The sequence below is a fragment of the Trematomus bernacchii genome, unplaced genomic scaffold, assembly GCF_902827165.1.
Source record: "Trematomus bernacchii unplaced genomic scaffold, fTreBer1.1, whole genome shotgun sequence".
In the NCBI taxonomy this organism is placed as follows: Eukaryota; Metazoa; Chordata; class Actinopteri; order Perciformes; family Nototheniidae; genus Trematomus; species Trematomus bernacchii.
Genome location: NW_022987607.1, coordinates 4,970,287 through 4,988,249, shown reverse-complemented (window position 1 = coordinate 4,988,249; position 17,963 = coordinate 4,970,287). Strand labels below are relative to the sequence as shown.

Here is a 17,963-nt window from a genome sequence, read left to right as displayed (position 1 = left end):
ATTATATCTTTAATACTTTCTTATGTATGATTCTTAGGTAACATTCAGCTGTCTTTGGCTCTTTTCTGCTGTAACAATGTACATGTCCGCTCTGTGGGACTAACAAAGGGGTTCTGGTTCTGATCTTGTGACCCTTCTCCCTCCTGAAAGGCTGGAGCAGGATGTGAAGCGTCTGAAGGCGGATCTTCAGGCCAACAGGCAGCTGGAGTCGGAGCTGCGCAGTCAGGTGTCCTCTCTGAGCAGTCAGGACCGCAGCCTGCGCTCTGAACTGGGCCAGCTGCGGCAGGACAACGAGCTGCTGCAGAACAAGTGGGTGCACGTCGGTTTACTCGCCTCCATCTGACAACAAGATCCAAGGCTTTTATTGTCATGCGTACAGAGCTATAGTGTAGTTATGTCAATGGACATGTTAGGTCACAGGCTCCTCCAACAGAGCAACACAATAAAACAGATAAAATAGTGCAAGTAAATACAACAGAATAGAAATAGTGTAATAAGAGTCTATCTACAAGTGATACATAATTTGTAAGTTGCAAACAGGTGAATGTTATGGATGTTCTTAGTTCAGGTGTTGAACAGTCTTCTGGCCTGTGGGATGAAGCTGTCCCTGAGTCTGAGCCCCCCTCAGTTCTTCTACAATGAATACCATCTTATGACAGCGCGTTGAGATAAGCAGCGGGTTAGTTGAAGGGATAGTTTAGGTTATTGAAGGGGACTTGAGGTACTTATCCACAGTCAGTGGAAGCCCTCAAGTGAATAGAAACAGACCGTTTGGAGCCACCAGACCCCATTAACAAAAACTGTGATTTTACTCCAGAGAACACGGAGCAAGCTGGTCTTCTTCTGCCTGAACCCTTTAGTTTGTTTCCAATCCACTTTATTTCTATAGCACATTTAAAAACAACAGTTGAACAAAGTGCTGTACATCAACAACTGTATAAAAACATAGCATAAATACATAAAAAACAGACAGGACATGAAACAAATGTGAAACAGGAGACAATGAAACCAGATCAGAGCCACAGACTGAGAAACTCTCCTACACGACGTACAAACAATACAAAACACTAGTAATATAAAAACCCAAATGTAACAGCACGTGTGTCACCTGGTCCGTAAACGCAAGGGAAAAGAAGTGGGTTTTTAAACGACATTTAAAACCAGGCAGAGTTGGAGCAAGTGTGACCTGTTAGTTCCTTCATGTTGGAGCTGCAACAGCAAAGGCTCTTTCTCTGTCTGCTTTGGGACGACCAGAAGTCATCTGTGAGCAGACCTCAGTGACCGTTTAGTGACTTATTTGTGACTTTACTTGGTGAGTCTGGGTTCATTAAAGACACACAACATCAAAAACAAATGATCCGATGGAGACGGTGGTCGACCTGGAGATCCTGTTTGTCAAAGGAGTCTTGTGAGTTTTGCAAGAGGATAGATAATCCTCCCACAGCTAATTCTGGTAATAGTTGTATAGTAAGTAAAAACAGTAGGAATGCCTTTTGAGGAAAGGCTGTTCAGGTGTTCAGTTCATAACTATATGAACTGAAAGGCTGTTCAGGTGTTCAGTTCATAACTATATGAACTGAAAGGCTGTTCAGGTGTTCAGTTCATAACTATATGAACTTACTACTGAACTGAAGACTGGGATTTAAATGGTATTGACTCATTGATCTTTATCTCAGTGACAAGCCTCGGTACACAAACATTGCTTTCTCAAAGGTGTGTTATCAGTGAACAAACATGAAGGTTAAACCCTTTAAATCTTAGGTGTATTTACAAAAAGACGGATACAGTTCCATCAATTCTAAGAGTGTTATATTGTCTAAAGAAACGACCAACTAGCCATGTTTCTCTCCGTTCTTCAGGCTCCACAGTGCCGTCCAGGCCAAGCAGAAGGACAAGCAGACCATCTCTCAGCTGGAGAAGAGGTTGAAGGCGGAGCAGGAGGCTCGCGCCCTCGCCGAGAAACAGCTGGCCGAAGAGAGGAAGAGGAAGAAGATGGAGGACGCCACCGCTGCCAGAGCCGTAGCTCTAGCTGCTGCCACCAGGTACTCACAGTGAAAAGAGCCAATCAGATATTCACATAAGACAGGATGTGAAAGATCAGCTGGCTCTGGTGCTGTGTCTCAATTCGCTGTACTAACATTTGATATTTTGAGTGCAAAAGTGCGTCCCAATGCCACGAGGAGAACATGGATACTGATGTTGATGTTGCTAATGCTCTGATGAGGTTATCAGAGCATTAGACAAGTCAAAGTTAGCCCGCTTTTTACGTACAAATACACTTTTGTCTAAAAGAAGGCACTGTTGATTTAATAGGGTTAATTGAGCAGTCTGTAATTTCCACCACACACTATACCATTGCCTCTGTAGCTAACAGCAGAGATCGTCAGTTCCTGTGAGAGCACAGCAGCCTTGTGAGATTTGCTACAGGTCGAAATTCATGCTCTGCATTAGTCTGCCCGACATGGCAGTGTACTAACATGCACGACGTGGCAGTGTACTAACACGCCCGACATGGCAGTGTACTAACATGCACGACATGGCAGTGTACTAACATGTACGACATGGCAGTGTACTAGCATGTACGACATGGCAGTGTACTAACATGTACGACATGGCAGTGCACTGACACGCGCGACATGGCAGTGTACTAACATGTACGACATGGCAGTGCACTGACACGCGCGACATGGCAGTGTACTAACATGTACGACATGGCAGTGTACTAACATGTACGACATGGCAGTGTACTAACATGTACGACATGGCAGTGCACTGACACGCGCGACATGGCAGTGTACTAACATGTACGACATGGCAGTGTACTAACATGTACGACATGGCAGTGTACTAACATGTACGACATGGCAGTGTACTAACATGTGCGACATGGCAGTGCACTGACACGCGCGACATGGCAGTGTACTAACATGTACGACATGGCAGTGTACTAACATGTACGACATGGCAGTGCACTGACACGCGCGACATGGCAGTGTACTAACATGTACGACATGGCAGTGTACTAACATGTACGACATGGCAGTGCACTGACACGCGCGACATGGCAGTGTACTAACATGTACGACATGGCAGTGTACTAACATGTACGACATGGCAGTGCACTGACACGCGCGACATGGCAGTGTACTAACATGTACGACATGGCAGTGTACTAACATGTACGACATGGCAGTGTACTAACATGTACGACATGGCAGTGTACTAACATGTGCGACATGGCAGTGTACTAACACGTACGACATGGCAGTGTACTAACATGTACGACATGGCAGTGTACTAACATGTACGACATGGCAGTGCACTGACACGCGCGACATGGCAGTGTACTAACATGTACGACATGGCAGTGTACTAACATGTACGACATGGCAGTGTACTAGCATGTACGACATGGCAGTGTACTAACATGTACGACATGGCAGTGTACTAGCATGTACGACATGGCAGTGTACTAGCATGTACGACATGGCAGTGTACTAACATGTACGACATGGCAGTGTACTAGCATGTACGACATGGCAGTGTACTAACATGTACGACATGGCAGTGTACTAACATGTACGACATGGCAGTGCACTAACACGCGCGACATGGCAGTGTACTGACACGCGCGACATGGCAGTGCACTAACATGTACGGCATGGCAGTGTACTAACATGTGCGACATGGCAGTGCACTGACACGCGCGACATGGCAGTGTACTAACACGCACGACATGGCAGTGTACTAACATGTGCGACATGGCAGTGCACTGACACGTACGACATGGCAGTGTACTAACACGTACGACATGGCAGTGTACTAACACGTACGACATGGCAGTGTACTAACATGTACGACAGGGGTACTCAAACTTTTTTATTAAAGGTCCACTTGTGAACTTTATACAAGGTCACTGGTCCGGATCTATGCCAGTAAAGTCACTGTAATATACACACACACATTTAATACATACATACAGTATGATGGCTTGAACTAGTGGGAGAAATGGCACTGTTTGTCTGTAGCCAATGCCTTGAACCTCGGCAAAAAAAGGCATTAGAAGCTTTAGAAAGTCAAGGTAAACTTGCGGTTAACTTGCGGTCTGCAATGCGTGTGACACTCGCGCACACAAGTAAATATATATGCACGTTCATTCTCACAATCAGACACGCGTCAGACACAAGACGCGCGTACACAATGATGTATATTTATCAGAATCAGAATTTTTTTTTTTTTTTTTTTTTTTTAAATAATAATTATTATTTTTTTATAATGGGACACAGGGTTCGGTCCGGATTGATTTGCAGTTCGGTCCGGATCCGGACCTTGGTCCGGAGTTTGAGAAGCCCTGATGTACGACATGGCAGTGTACTAAGCAGAGTATCCAAATTGAGACACAGCATTTGACAAACTAGCCTTTCCCACTATTAAAGTGCTGTTGTTCTCGTCTGGCCAACAGGGTGGAGTCCACTGATTCTCTGCGAGGCCACATCAGAGAGCTGGAGATGGAGTGCAAGAAGCTCAGCATGGACCTGAAGCTGAAGGAGGAGCAGATCAGGGACCTGGAGGGCAAGTGTCAGGTGAGAGGAAAAACACTACTCTGTTATCTGGTTAGATAAAGCTCAGGGTTAATGAGGGGCTGCTTCCTAGGTCCTTGAGAAGGTTGTATAATACATGATCTGAATTCTGGGACTGTAACTGGGAATAAGCTCTAATGACCAAGCTGTTCTAGGATTTGTAATCAATGACTGTGATCACTTTACTCAAATGATATGCCATTTGAGTAAAGTGATCACATATACAGACCCTGTGGCTTCTGATTGCTTCAACCATTTAACGCAGCTTTGTTTGGAAATAAGACACTTGTTTAGTCGCTTATAATAATTTATGCATGACTGTAAAATACACACAGAACATGTTTTGTCCTCCCAATGCAAATTCTCTTTCCTCTCCTGTTATTATTATGTATTTATTTCAACAAGGACCATGCATACAAATACATTACTCTCAGAAAAGAGAACAGATTTGAGCTAATAGCTCATTTCCATCCGTCACATGCAGGAGCTGAGGAAGTATAAAGAGAACGAGAAGGACACGGAGGTCTTGATGTCGGCGCTGTCAGCCATGCAGGACAAGACGCAGCACCTGGAGAACAGCCTGAGCGCTGAGACCAGGATCAAGCTGGACCTGTTCTCTGCCCTGGGGGACGCCAAGAGGCAGCTGGAGATCGCACAAGGTAGGTGTTAGCAGAGTGAAGCTCAGCGTTCTTTGCTGTTAGCACCCAGATAAAACGTCCGGCAGTACTTCGTTCAACAGACACTCACATTGGAGGCGTGGCTTTATTTATACACATGAACTTTAACCTTTCATGTAATCATGGGCGGCGCCAGGATTTTTTTGCTGCAGTAGCTTAGCAGTTGCTATATGACAGCACGCGAGATCTCGCGAGAATGTGTATACATATATATAGATACATTTTCATAACAAAACAATGGGGTTGCTAAGCCGTTGCTAGGCCAATTGTTGGAGTTGCTATAGCAACTCCAAGCTACCCCCTGGCGCCGCCCCTGCATGTAATTGGCTGGACTAGAGGAGCACGCTCATGAACTGGACTAGAGGAGCACGCTCATGAACTGTTCGCCGGAGCCTCGCAGCGGAGTTACTGCGGAGCGCATAAAGCAGACCCTTCACGCGATAGCAGAGTGAACAGTCCGGCAGTGGCTCAGTCAGTAGGGGCTTGGACTGCCAGCCACAGGGTCGCCGGTTCAAGTCCCCGAACAGACCTAAATATGGAATGTGGACTACTCCTTGGAGAGGTCCCAGTTCACCTCCTGCCCTGCCGTGGTGCCCTTGAGCAAGGCACCGGACACCCCGGGCGCTGTACAATAGCTGCGCACTGCTCCTAGTACTAGAATCCTGGTGCTACACCCCAGCCAGAGCTTTAAGGTCTGCTGACCAGCTGCTGCTGGTAGTGCCCAAGACCAGGCTCAAAACCCGAGGGCACCGAGCCTTCGCAGCAGCTGGCCCTAGGCTCTGGAACACTCTGCCCCTCCATGTGAGGTCGGCCCAGACCCTAGGGGTTTTTAAATCAAAACTAAAAACACACTTCTTCTCTCTGGCTTTCTAGTCAGAGCGGAGCACGACTCCTCACTTTTCCGTGTGTTTTATTTTTATTTTGTTTTTTAAGATATATCTGTTGTAATTTATTGTCTTTTATTGTGATTTGTAGTAATGTGTTTTTATTACATGTACAGCACTTTGGCTCGACCAAAAATCGCTTTTAAATGTGCTTTATAAATAAAACCTGATTTGATTTGATTTGATCTGAGACTCCTGGTGCTAGACTCCTGGTACTAGACTCCTGGTGCTAGACTCCTGGTACTAGACTCCTGGTGCTAGAGTCCTGGTGCTAGACTCCTGGTACTAGACTCCTGGTGCTAGACTCCTGGTACTAGACTCCTGGTGCTAGACTCCTGGCGCTAGACTCCTGGCGCTAGACTCCTGGCGCTAGACTCCTGGCGCTAGACTCCTGGCGCTAGACTCCTGGCGCTAGACTCCTGGTACTAGACTCCTGGTGCTAGACTCCTAGTGCTAGACTCCTAGTGCTAGACTCCTGGTGCTAGACTCCTGGTGCTAGACTCCTGGTGCTAGACTCCTGGTGCTAGACTCCTGGTGCTAGACTCCTAGTGCTAGACTCCTAGTGCTAGACTCCTAGTGCTAGACTCCTAGTGCTAGACTCCTAGTGCTAGACTCCTGGTGCTAGACTCCTGGTGCTAGACTCCTGGTGCTAGACTCCTGGTGCTAGACTCCTGGTGCTAGACTCCTGGTGCTAGACTCCTAGTGCTAGACTCCTAGTGCTAGACTCCTGGTGCTAGACTCCTAGTGCTAGACTCCTAGTACTAGACTCCTAGTGCTAGACTCCTGCTACTAGACTCCTGGTGCTAGGATGGGTTAAAGCAGAGTACACATTTCACTGTGTGCGCTGTGTGCTCTGCATGTGTGACCATTACAGAGGGTTTCATCCCTCCCAATATTATTATTATTATTATTATTATTATTATTATTATTATTATTATTATTATTAACAGGTACAGGAGGGGTAGTTAATCGATCGCAGGTGGCGTCGTGCTCGCGGACGGATAAAAAAAGATTAATATACGAAATATACTTTGGCGGACGTTAATATACCTGGGCAGGCCCCGCCCAAGTAAAGCCTATGTGTGGGAAGCCCTGGGCATTGATGTGATGTAGAAGTCATATTTGTCAGTGTAGGAAAACCTCACTTTTTAGGCAAGGTTATGTGATCTTAAATCAGGGGGGTCCAAACTTTTTTCACAGAGGGCCACATACAGAAAAATATGCGAAGGGCTGGGCCACTCACTGGAGGTATACTGCCTCATAAGTTAAGGTATACCTTAGCAAAATCAATCAAATGTAGATAAATGATGCTTCATCAGCCTAAATCACAGCTCTCCATAGTGTTTCAATTATTTTGTGAGCAGCACTTTCCTTAAAACAGAAGCCTTAGATTGCTTATCATAAGAGGACATTTAGGGTTTATTTCAAGCTTGTTATGAAAATAAGTTATGGGCTTTTTTTCTTATCAACTTAGATTTGTTAGAAAACGTTTTCAACTTGAATTGACTGAATCTATTTGAAAAGTGGGTTTATTAACACGTGATTTTTACTGTGTAATATCTGTTTTCATCTGCATTTAAGAAGTACAATACAATACAAGGCAAGAGGGCCATACTCCATTATACTTTTTTAATTTGTTGAGAGCCAATTCAAAATAGCCCGACACCCCTGCCTTAAAGCTTTTGAGGATTAGATGTCCAGAGCAAAGGTCCCTCTTCTCTCAACGCTGTGATACAAACGTCCTTGTCTCCTTTGTCCTCCAGGCCAGATCCACAAGAGGGAGCAGGAGATCGCCGAGCTGAAGCAGAAGATAGCGGAGGTGATGGCGGTGATGCCGAGCCTCTCCTACTCCTCGGACAGCAACAACATGAGCCCCGTCACCCCCCACTACTCCTCCAAGTTCATGGACAATAGTCCCTCCTCCCTGGACCCCAACGCCTCAGTCTACCAGCCCCTCAAGAAGTGACTCTGACAGAACTTTGTCCTCTTTTGGGTTTATTTCTGAGTTGACCAGCCCCTGACAGTTTTTGCACTCTGATGTTACGCGCTCACAAGCCCTCCAGACATCCTTTGTTTGTTTGTTGGATTATTATTTCGAGAGGGTTGTGTACGATATTTTCTGTGGTGAGTTTAGACATTTAGACATTTAGACAGTGTTATCTGTTTGGGGAGAAAGGAACACTATTTGTTAGCCAAATGTTTACTGATGGGCCGTCATGCATTGCTTCATCTTCTTTTGGTGTCAGAATGTCCCCCCTATACATATCTTCTTTAATATTAAACTGACAGTTTAGTTAAAAAAACTATTGGATTCTCCTAAAACTCACCTGTAAAGTGTTGCCCAGCGAGAGATACATGAATGTAAAGCTATTCATGTTTGCCCACCACCGTTATCTAAAATCAGTGATTGTATTGTTTTAGTTACGGCAATGTACATTTTCTTCTAAACATTGTGATATTGAAACGTTTGCTGTGTTCTTCAGGTATTCCAATACAATGTGTCCTCTGGAATAGTACCAGGATTATCAGTTAGTGGACAAAGCAGATTAAATAATGTCCTAAAAATGAAATAAAAAGGCCACTGCTCCTGGAGATTCGACCTGGCACTGCCAAAAGACAACCTTTCCTTTCCTTCTGGACCAAAACCCGTTAGGCCATATCGTTCTCACAAGTCAATGATGTGGAAGGTAACTGCTTTTACCGTTATTTGCAGATTTTTACAGTGCCTTCTCTTTTTTAAGATGCAAAAACGACATAATCCTGGGATCTAAAAGCATCATTTCTCGATCGAGCTCTGATTCGCCTGGTTCAAGATGTCTGATCCTGTCAATTCAGTATTCAAAGGTTAAAACAATAAGACGCAGTTTCTTTCCAACACAGACTTCAAAGGGAAAACAAAACGTTGGATATGGCACATGTCATTTCATCGTGACGCAGTCTTGGTACGCCAAACAACCACCAAACTGATTGTCTATGCCGAGAGTTGGCATTTAGTTGTTTACAACGATGTACATTACTTATTAAATGAGGAATGTTTGTTTATTTCATTTCAAGTGCCAAGTGTTGATGTTCAGTTTCCATACTTAAGGTCGATGTAGCTAGCATAATGTTTGCAGAACGGTGCTGTTATTTCTTTGTCATTATTGGGATGGTGTTGTGTTTACAAAGTTCTGGGCTGAAGTGTTCAGTCGGACTGATTGTGTTTTCCACATGTTTATTTATTTGTTCCAGATGTTTCTTCACCTCCTTGATATTTCCCATCAATCAGTTGAGTTCCTATATTTTTCTACCAGGAAGGATTCTGTGAATGTGTTGTGCTGTCATGTTGCCTACCTGGGGGAACAAAAGTATTCTTTGTGGATCGCTCTGGTGTTGTGAATTCAGTTCAGTTGCTTTTCTAGGTTTGTGGAATGAAAAGAAGGTTTGAAGGAAAAAAAAAAAGTGTTTTGTTTTATCTTTCATTGTTCCACCATGTTTGTTTTCTTTACTCAAAGTGATGGTGGCTGTGTCACTCTGTTCACTTTGACCATCACTATTAAAGAAAGTCTTGCTGGTGGCAATGCAAGCTGTTCAGTGTGTGAGCGAGTCCTCTTCTGGGTGTCTCATTTCACGCTTTATAACATTTGCAAGATCCAGAGGTGGAAGAAGTACTCAGGTCTTGTACTTGAGTAAAAGTAGAAGTACTCAGGTCTTGTACTTGAGTAAAGTAGAAGTACTCAGATCTTGTAGTTGAGTAGAAGTACTCAGATCTGGTACTTGAGTAAAAGTAGAAGTACTCAGATCTTGTACTTGAGTAAAAGTAGAAGTACTCTGATCTTGTACTTGAGTAAAAGTAGAAGTACTCAGATCTTGTACTTGAGTAAAAGTACTCAGATCTTGTAGTTGAGTAAAAGTGGAAGTACTCAGATCTTGTACTTAGTAAAAGTAGAAGTACTCAGATCTTGTACTTGAGTAAAAGTAGAAGTACTCAGATCTTGTAGTTGAGTAAAAGTAGAAGTACTCAGATCTTGTACTTGAGTAAAAGTAGAAGTACTCAGATCTTGTACTTGAGTAAAAGTAGAAGTACTCAGATCTTGTACTTGAGTAAAAGTAGAAGTACTCAGATCTTGTACTTGAGTAAAAGTAGAAGTACTCAGATCTTGTACTTGAGTAAAAGTAGAAGTACTCAGATCTTGTACTTGAGTAAAAGTAGAAGTACTCAGATCTTGTACTTGAGTAAAAGTAGAAGTACTCAGATCTTGTACTTGAGTAAAAGTAGAAGTACTCAGATCTTGTACTTGAGTAAAAGTAGAAGTACTCAGATCTTGTACTTGAGTAAAAGTAGAAGTACTCAGATCTTGTACTTGAGTAAAAGTAGAAGTACTCAGATCTTGTACTTGAGTAAAAGTAGAAGTACTCAGATCTTGTACTTGAGTAAAAGTAGAAGTACTCAGATCTTGTACTTGAGTAAAAGTAGAAGTACTCAGATCTTGTACTTGAGTAAAAGTAGAAGTACTCAGATCTTGTACTTGAGTAAAAGTAGAAGTACTCAGATCTTGTACTTGAGTAAAAGTAGAAGTACTCAGATCTTGTACTTGAGTAAAAGTAGAAGTACTCAGATCTTGTACTTGAGTAAAAGTAGAAGTACTCAGATCTTGTACTTGAGTAAAAGTAGAAGTACTCAGATCTTGTACTTGAGTAAAAGTAGAAGTACTCAGATCTTGTACTTGAGTAAAAGTAGAAGTACTCAGATCTTGTACTTGAGTAAAAGTAGAAGTACTCAGATCTTGTACTTGAGTAAAAGTAGAAGTACTCAGATCTTGTACTTGAGTAAAAGTAGAAGTACTCAGATCTTGTACTTGAGTAAAAGTAGAAGTACTCAGATCTTGTACTTGAGTAAAAGTAGAAGTACTCAGATCTTGTACTTGAGTAAAAGTAGAAGTACTCAGATCTTGTACTTGAGTAAAAGTAGAAGTACTCAGATCTTGTACTTGAGTAAAAGTAGAAGTACTCAGATCTTGTACTTGAGTAAAAGTAGAAGTACTCAGATCTTGTACTTGAGTAAAAGTAGAAGTACTCAGATCTTGTACTTGAGTAAAAGTAGAAGTACTCAGATCTTGTAGTAAAAGTAGAAGTACTCAGATCTTGTACTTGAGTAAAAGTAGAAGTACTCTGATCTTGTACTTGAGTAAAAGTAGAAGTACTCAGATCTTGTACTTGAGTAAAGGTAGAAGTACTCTGATCTTGTACTTGAGTAAAAGTAGAAGTACTCAGATCTTGTACTTGAGTTAAAGTAGAAGTACTCAGATCTTGTACTTGAGTAAAAGTAGAAGTACTCAGATCCAGAGTACCAGAGTGTAGGAATACAATGTTACAGTAAAAGTCCTGCATTCAAAATGTTCCTCAAGTAAAAGAAAAGTATTCTCATCAAAATATAGTGAAAGTAGAGACAGTAAAAGTAGTCATTGTGCAGATTGGTCCATTTCAGAATAATATATATGATATGTTTTATAATGATTGATCATGAAAGTGTTCTCAAAGCTGGTAAAGGTGCAGCTAGTCTGAATGACTTTGTATACTGCAGGGTAGCTTGTGACTTTACTCCAGGTGGAACTAAAGTCTGATTTAACACTCGATTATATTTCACATCATTCATCCACATCTGTGAAGTAACTAAAGGTATTACATACATGTAGTGGAGTAAAAGTACACCATTTACCTCTGAACTGTAGTGGAGTAGAAGTACAAAGAAGCATACATTGAAATAATCAAGTAAAGTACAAGTACCTCAGAATGGTACTTAAGTATAGTTGAGTAAATGTACTTTGTTACATTACACCACTGGCAAGATGCGATGCTTTTAATCAAGAATTAACTACGAGAAAATGACATTTGGGTAAGGGTTGTCAAACAAAGACACAATAAAATGACCTTGTGAGACAGTTAGATATGAATTATAATTCACCACACTGCATCAATTCAGAAGTTGTTTGTGCTTCAATGTAGTCAACACTTCCAGTATTCAGTTGATCTCGTTGTAGCTTTCCAGACCTGCAAGGAAGTTAGATAACTACTGTTGACATCATGTATCTAAAACCATGTTGTTGCTCCAGCAGTGTTTCAAATCAGAAAAACATGTGGTTTCATGACGCCTTCAGGTGCTCCCTGTAAATACCACTACTTCGTAAGAAATACACAAACATGTGGCTTTGGGTAGAAAAAACTACTTTTCACAGAAATACTAAAGCCACGGAGATGGTGTGTGTACAGGTTTAATGTGTGTGTGTGTGTGTGTGTGTACAGGTTTAATGTGTGTGTGTGTGTGTGTGTGTGTGTGTGTGTGTGTGTGTGTGTGTGTGTGTGTGTGTGTGTGTGTGTGTCGTAATGTGCTGAATGTTGGGTACATATGTTCAGCTGCTCAATGCCAACAAGATAACGCAATACCAGCCCTATTCAGAACAAATGGCATCTGAAGCTTTAAGACAGAAAATAGAAACACATTTAAACAAATAAATAACAGGAAATGTTTTTATTTATTTATTAATGATGGAGCTGTACTGGCTGCCAAAAACTAAAAATACAAAATCTCAAAAAGTATGCTGCATTCAGGTGCTATAAAAAAACAGATACCTGATATAATTGTCAACAAATTGGATGCAATAGCAAGTTGCCCAAACGCTTAAACACACTATGAAGGAACTAAGCCAGTATATTTGAAGTTTTCAAGACTTATCCGAGCAGCGTTATTCCACAAACAAATGTAATATGACTATACATTTTGTCTTCTTAGTAAGTGTTAATGTTGATGTAAAGCACTTCGAATTGCCTCTCTCTGTGTCTAAACATGTGCTATATAAATAAACGTACCTTACCTTACCTATAACAAACTGATACAAAGGTATACAAATAAATAAATGAAAAAACCGGGAATATATATTAAAAGATAATTACATAAGTAAATGAAAATGAATGTTTCCTGGTATTTCTTTGTAGCTTATGTCACTTTTTGTACGCGCTGAGTTCAACAATTTCCCTAATGTCCCATTGAACCCAAACGCATCAGGAGCCTTCTTGTCGGGTGGGCTGGTAAACATCGGTATTTCTGACAGCACTGGAAGGCACCACAAGTCCATCCTTCCCATCAGCAATCTGCTCAAAAAGCATTTCTCCTGTGAGGCTCCACCAGAAAACTTCACCGACTCTCTGCACAACAACACGCCGACATGGATGCCCTAAAGTCGGCCGGGAGAGCCATCATCCGGAGCCCGAGTATGGCGAAACAGTCCTGGACTGCTGGCAGACACAGAAGTAAGAAATGTTGGTTGACTTGAAAAGGAAAACTTAGAAATGATACACTTTTTGCTACATGTCCTCGTCTCACCGTGCTTAAGTTGACTTGTGCTCGCTGCCTTGTACTTCAATAAGTTCAATTAACACAATAAGGGAAGTTCAACGTTACATTTGAGTGAACACTTTACCAAAGTTAAGCGTTTTGTGTCAAAAGTTGTGTTTTCAGTGTCTGGATGTAGCAGAAACGTTACAAAATGACGTGTTTTTAATTTGCGTTTTGTTTGACAGAGTCTAAACTGCACTAAGACAATGCTTCTTACATTTTTGCTTTGTATTTTTCTGTTGTTTAAGTTAAAATCTGTTTATTTAGGAGATTGAGTAAACTTGTTTGTTTGCAATGCGGTTCATCCTGTGACAGGAATTTCCCCAAATAAATGTTATTTTGAAATTAGGCAAAGTAGACCACAATATGACAAACACTCCAAATATCGTGATTTTTTTATTGTAAATATTCGAAGTTATCTCACTCTCAATAGTTAGATAAGGATAAGTGCCTAGTGCTGCATTGCCATGTTATTTTGCTGACTAAAGCACTTTTTAGGATTTGTGGATAATCCAAATCTCCCAGAATTCCTTATTTTTTTCCATCCACAGTCCCAGAGGCAGTGCAGAGGTCAGGGTCATTACTACAACCGACAGTGAGTTTGCTCAAGAGCCCTTCAGCAGGTCAGGAGCTCGCTCACTGCAACAGAACATGCAACTCTGGTGCTCATTGTAGGACTCAAGGGCCACTTTGTGAACTAAATCTCACTTGATCCTGGATGTAAAGTTCTGTTGGGGGGGGGATGCCTGGGGGGCTTAAGGAGCTCCCATGCCTGTAACCAAGAGGAAAAGCCAAGAATGCTGAGAGTCAGTCAGTGCAAGGCTCCTGTTGGCTGGAGATCAAGCTGGTCTGTTTTAAATTCCATCGGAGAGGCCAATACAAAGCATATATGATCATTAGAGAGTTCAGGGGGGATTACATGCATATCTCAGGATATTATACGTAACCCTAGCTCACCTGGAAGAGTTGCAATGCCTCAGGAATTTGAGATTCACTCTTGAAGACAGATATGGTCCCAGTGTATTTCTCTTTTCACGGATAAGGGTGAGATTTGTATGTACGCAGAAACCAGTGAACACATGTAGTGTTCTGTCTAAATGTGATTCATGACACTGGAAGCTCCCTGAAATATATTTACAGCAGGTTTTAACCGTGTCCCGTTTAAATGCTCCACAGTAAACAATCAGGAAATACATATCCGACAACCTACTGTATGTGGATCCCTTTTTATTATGAAGCTACACAGAATCCTAGGCATATAAATCAGGGGGTGCGTTTACAATGATATTAATTATCGATCAAGCTTTTGGTATAAAAAGGTCAGACAATAGTAAAACGATTTAATTCCAGTTCCTAAAAATCCAAGGCGATGTCTTGAAATGTTTATTGACAAAAGAAAAACAAAGATATTCAGTTAAATATTATATAAAACAGAGAAGGGCAAGTCTCAACTTTTAAGAGGCTGATTAGGCCGTATTTTCTCCCATTGCTGCATAATAAACTACTGTAGTCATGAATTGATTATCTTTAGTTGGCTGTATTTTTCGCTCTATTAGTCAAATATTATTATAGCTCTTATTTAAATCTCAATCTTAAAGGTAGGGTAGGTAAGTTTGAGAAACCGGCTCGAGATACACTTGTTGTTATATTCCATGGAATGCTCTTAACATCCTGATAGCAATGAATATCTGAAGTGCTTTGACAAAAAATACATAAATAAATATCATCTGTGGAAGCTGTAGTACTGTAAAAAGCACGACCAATCACCTGAGCCGGCCCGGCTAAAATAACTGGATGGCCTACCTGCCTGTCAGCCTTCCATCTGTGCACAAACTTATCTCGTGCCCTCATTGGTCATGTGCGCGTTCGTGTGTGTTGGAGGAGGGGCTCTGTGAGGAAGTGGGAGATTTGTTCCGGCTGTGTATTTTCAAATTCTAGCGATCTCGAGCCGGTTTCTCCAAAATTACCTACCCCAATTTTTATCTCATGTAGACATTTTAAACCAGCTTGTGAAATGTTGATCTAGTTTTTTTTTAAGGAGTTTCCATGAGGTATTTCTTACTTGAACCGGGCTCTTACCCTGATTATTAGTGGAATTAAAAGCTTCCTGTAAACGCTAGTGACCCACTTGTTGTAAGTATTGTATTGTAGTGTAGGTTACCAGGGGCCTCATTTATAATGCTTTGCGTAGGATTCACGTGGGAAGGTGGCTTACGTAGGACAAAGCAAATAAATATGCACAAAAATATTCCGATTTATAAAACACTGCGCACGCCGGTTTCCCTTTTTATAAATTACAATCAACTCGAACTGCGGCGCAGCTTTTGCGGGCTTCACGCAACGCCAATTTTTGCCTATAAATAGTCAAAGAAACGCCCCGTATTCATTCTGACTGACTGCATGAAGAAGATCGCAGGAAATGACAACGGAACAGCTGAAAAAGACATCTCTCACCGTGTCAGATGTTGGCTCTTTTGGGGAGGTGGAGACAAATCATATTGTTTGGTGGATGCAGTTTGAACCAGAGGAGCAGCATGGAGGTCGGATCGTCACCAACATAAATAAATAAGGGGTCCGAAAAAAGTTAATGACAAAAAACTCATAACCTTCCTCAGGCAGTGTGTCAGTGTGTTTGTGCCGGGGACAGGAGATGAGAAACTGTAAGAAATGATCGGAGAATCCCTCATCATGACGACTGGATCTGAATTGTTTTATTTTATTTGGTGGTTTGTGTTCCAGCTGTCGATCAGCTGTCGATCAGCTGTCGATCAGCTGTCGATCAGCTGTCGATCAGCTGTGCGCAGCGTCTCCACTGCAGCCTGTGCGTCTCAACCCCCCCCCCCCCCCCCTCCCCAGCACCTCTATCCACCACTTAAAGGAAATACAATGTGTTTGTTATATCAGCTGTACAATGGGGGGGTTACCTTGGTTGCTGATTGGCTAATGGTTACACAAGACAAAACATCGTTATGACATCATAAAGTGGCCAAAATCTGATCAGCTCATTTTCAGACAGGTTTTAATAGAAATGGATCAAAAAGAGAGAGAATCTTTTTTCCTGAAACTTTCAGAGTCTCTTTCCACAGAGGGGACACATGTTGATGAAGAAGAGACATGAAGAAGAGGGGACACATGTTGATGTAGAAGAGACATGAAGAAGAGGGGACACATGTTGATGAAGAAGAGACATGAAGAAGAGGGGACACATGTTGATGAAGAAGAGACATGAAGAAGAGGGGACACATGTTGATGAAGAAGAGACATGAAGAAGAGGGGACACATGTTGATGAAGAAGAGACATGAAGAAGAAGAGGGACACATGTTGATGTAGAAGAGACATGAAGAAGAGGGGACACATGTTGATGAAGAAGAGACATGAAGAAGAGGGGACACATGTTGATGAAGAAGAGACATGAAGAAGAGGGGACACATGTTGATGTAGAAGAGACATGAAGAAGAGGGGACACATGTTGATGTAGAAGAGACATGAAGAAGAGGGGACACATGTTGATGAAGAAGAGACATGAAGAAGAGGGGACACATGTTGATGTAGAAGAGACATGAAGAAGAGGGGACACATGTTGATGTAGAAGAGACATGAAGAAGAGGGGACACATGTTGATGAAGAAGAGACATGAAGAAGAGGGGACACATGTTGATGTAGAAGAGACATGAAGAAGAGGGGACACATGTTGATGTAGAAGAGACATGAAGAGGGGACCATGAAGAGACTGAAAAAAGGGACACATGTTGATGAAGAAGAGACATGAAGAAGAGGGGACACATGTTGATGTAGAAGAGACATGAAGAAGAGGGGACACATGTTGATGAAGAAGAGACATGAAGAAGAGGGGACACATGTTGATGTAGAAGAGACATGAAGAAGAGGGGACACATGTTGATGAAAGAAGAGACATGAAGAAGAGGGGACACATGTTGATGAAGAAGAGACATGAAGAAGAGGGGACACATGTTGATGAAGAAGAGAGACATGAAGAAGAGGGGACACATGTTGATGAAGAAGAGACATGAAGAAGAGGGGACACATGTTGATGTAGAAGAGACATGAAGAAGAGGGGACACATGTTGATGAAGAAGAGACATGAAGAAGAGGGGACACATGTTGATGAAAAAGAGACATGAAGAAGAGGGGACACATGTTGATGAAGAAGAGACATGAAGAAGAGGGGACACATGTTGATGTAGAAGAGACATGAAGAAGAGGGGACACATGTTGATGTAGAAGAGACATGAAGAAGAGGGGACACATGTTGATGAAGAAGAGACATGAAGAAGAGGGGACACATGTTGATGTAGAAGAGACATGAAGAAGAGGGGACACATGTTGATGAAGAAGAGACATGAAGAAGAGGGGACACATGTTGATGAAGAAGAGACATGAGGAAGAGGGGACACATGTTGATGTAGAAGAGACATGAAGAAGAGGGGA

The 17,963-nt window shown here is 42.1% G+C and overlaps 2 protein-coding genes across 2 annotated transcripts in view; both read left to right on the top strand.

The window, feature by feature from the left end:
- Positions 1-9,719, top strand: part of LOC117482887 (macoilin-1-like) — a 16,466-nt gene extending 6,747 nt beyond the window's left edge. The window contains exons 7-11 of the mRNA XM_034131125.1: positions 151-309; positions 1,860-2,042; positions 4,463-4,583; positions 5,065-5,239; positions 7,905-9,719. Coding sequence (XP_033987016.1) covers positions 151-309; positions 1,860-2,042; positions 4,463-4,583; positions 5,065-5,239; positions 7,905-8,107 — 841 coding nt within the window. The 3' untranslated portion in view covers positions 8,108-9,719. The remainder of the gene's footprint in view (positions 1-150; positions 310-1,859; positions 2,043-4,462; positions 4,584-5,064; positions 5,240-7,904) is intronic.
- A 3,494-nt stretch (positions 9,720-13,213) lies between these two features.
- The window catches only part of ldlrap1a (low density lipoprotein receptor adaptor protein 1a), a 32,042-nt gene continuing 27,292 nt past the window's right edge, over positions 13,214-17,963 (top strand). The window contains exon 1 of the mRNA XM_034131115.1: positions 13,214-13,428. Coding sequence (XP_033987006.1) covers positions 13,344-13,428 — 85 coding nt within the window. The 5' untranslated portion in view covers positions 13,214-13,343. The remainder of the gene's footprint in view (positions 13,429-17,963) is intronic.